Source organism: Aplysia californica, unplaced genomic scaffold (assembly GCF_000002075.1).
Source record: "Aplysia californica isolate F4 #8 unplaced genomic scaffold, AplCal3.0 scaffold00015, whole genome shotgun sequence".
Taxonomy (NCBI): Eukaryota; Metazoa; Mollusca; class Gastropoda; order Aplysiida; family Aplysiidae; genus Aplysia; species Aplysia californica.
In genome coordinates, this window is record NW_004797285.1 from 2,107,959 (window position 1) to 2,109,405 (window position 1,447).

At 35.8% G+C, this 1,447-nt stretch overlaps 1 protein-coding gene across 1 annotated transcript in view; it reads left to right on the forward strand.

The window, feature by feature from the left end:
* LOC101854134 (MAM and LDL-receptor class A domain-containing protein 1) overlaps window positions 1-1,447 on the forward strand; it is a gene marked incomplete at its 3' end in the record, with an annotated part of 99,805 nt that extends 98,358 nt beyond the window's left edge. The window contains 1 exon segment of the mRNA XM_035971125.1: window positions 548-1,447. Within this exon segment, the coding sequence (XP_035827018.1) occupies window positions 548-610 (63 nt within the window).

The following is a 1,447-nucleotide window of genomic DNA, read 5'->3' on the forward strand; positions in this document are numbered from 1 at the left end:
AAAGGGCTGTCCTACTGGCTGAGGTTTAAAGCCATTCCGAAAAGGGGGACATTAAAATGTTCTTATGCACAGTAAAATTGTAAATGGGCTGATTTATCAATGCCATACTCACATTGTGCCGGAACAACATATGAGGAACTGCTGCTTTTTCTTTCCTTATCCTTACTATCGTTATTTTCCCTCTACTTCTTTTGTATGTTTGTCACTCTCTTGTGAACTGCTATTTCCGGGGTGCCTTGATAGTCGAAGCAGGCTTTGTGCTGTTGAGGCTAGAGAGGTGAGTAGAGTAAGCCTGATTCCCCGTTTGGACTTCTCTGTTGATATCAACCCTTTGGTGCTCATATAGCCTTATGTATAATGCAGTTGCGAGCGCTGTAAAACCTTACTAAAACACACACAAAATGTTGTTGTTAGTGTTGTTGTTATTGTTGCTGTTGAAGATGTTTTTGTTGTTGTTGTTGTTATTGTTGTTGTTACAGTGGTGACTATTGAACAATGAAATATTTCAGTTCCCGTCTTCTAAAAGTGTTTTATTTATCATCCACAGAAACTATCCATGGACTCGACAACAGCTGATAATCCATTGTATAAAAGTGCTTCAAATATATAATATTATTTCAACATAGACTGCTGAAACATATGTTAACAACTATGCTTGTACATGGGTTTTGTATACCGATACTGTGTCTGTATAACTGTTTTTGTGAGATTAATATGTATTATAATGTTGGGTTGAATATAACAATGTAAAAGGTATGTTAGCAGTTCTGTGTTCTTGCTTTGTCTTTTAAGTCGGGAAAGTCTATCGGGGAGGGCACTAATGGCTCCTCAACAATGCCTAAGGATAATGAGGAAATTAAGTCTTACTTGGCAAGCTGATTTATGTTTTGAAAGGGCTTATGCGAAAACACAGACCAGAAGATGCATCATTTTATTAGAAATGTAGTGTATAATTCAGAAGTTGAAAAGCGCCTTCTTGGCAGTCGCTACTTTTACATCCTCAAATAGTGGTTCACGTCAAGATTTCTTATTCGCCTCAATGGGGGCAATGTCTTTAGTGATAGATTGTAATAATCATATCAATGTTATTATCGAGCGCCTGATACCATTTTAGGGACTAACGTATCTACTTTACAAAGAGTAGGAGTACAGACTGTTCTCTAATATATCATAAACGTACTTCTTTTATTAACGGAAACAAAGCGGTTTTTTGAGTTTGTTTGTTTGTTTGTTTTTTGTAAATTGCGTGTAAACATGTGTAAATATTTTTTAAAAGGCAACCTTTTCATAGTGGACATTCCTTACCACCCTCCAGAAAATTTATCGACAAATAAAATTAATGGTCGCTGCCTCCAGCGATTCTTCAACCCAAAGTTAGCTTTATAGACAGGATATACATGTCTTATAAACCTTGCTCATATTATCTTTTAATAATTATATTTAAATC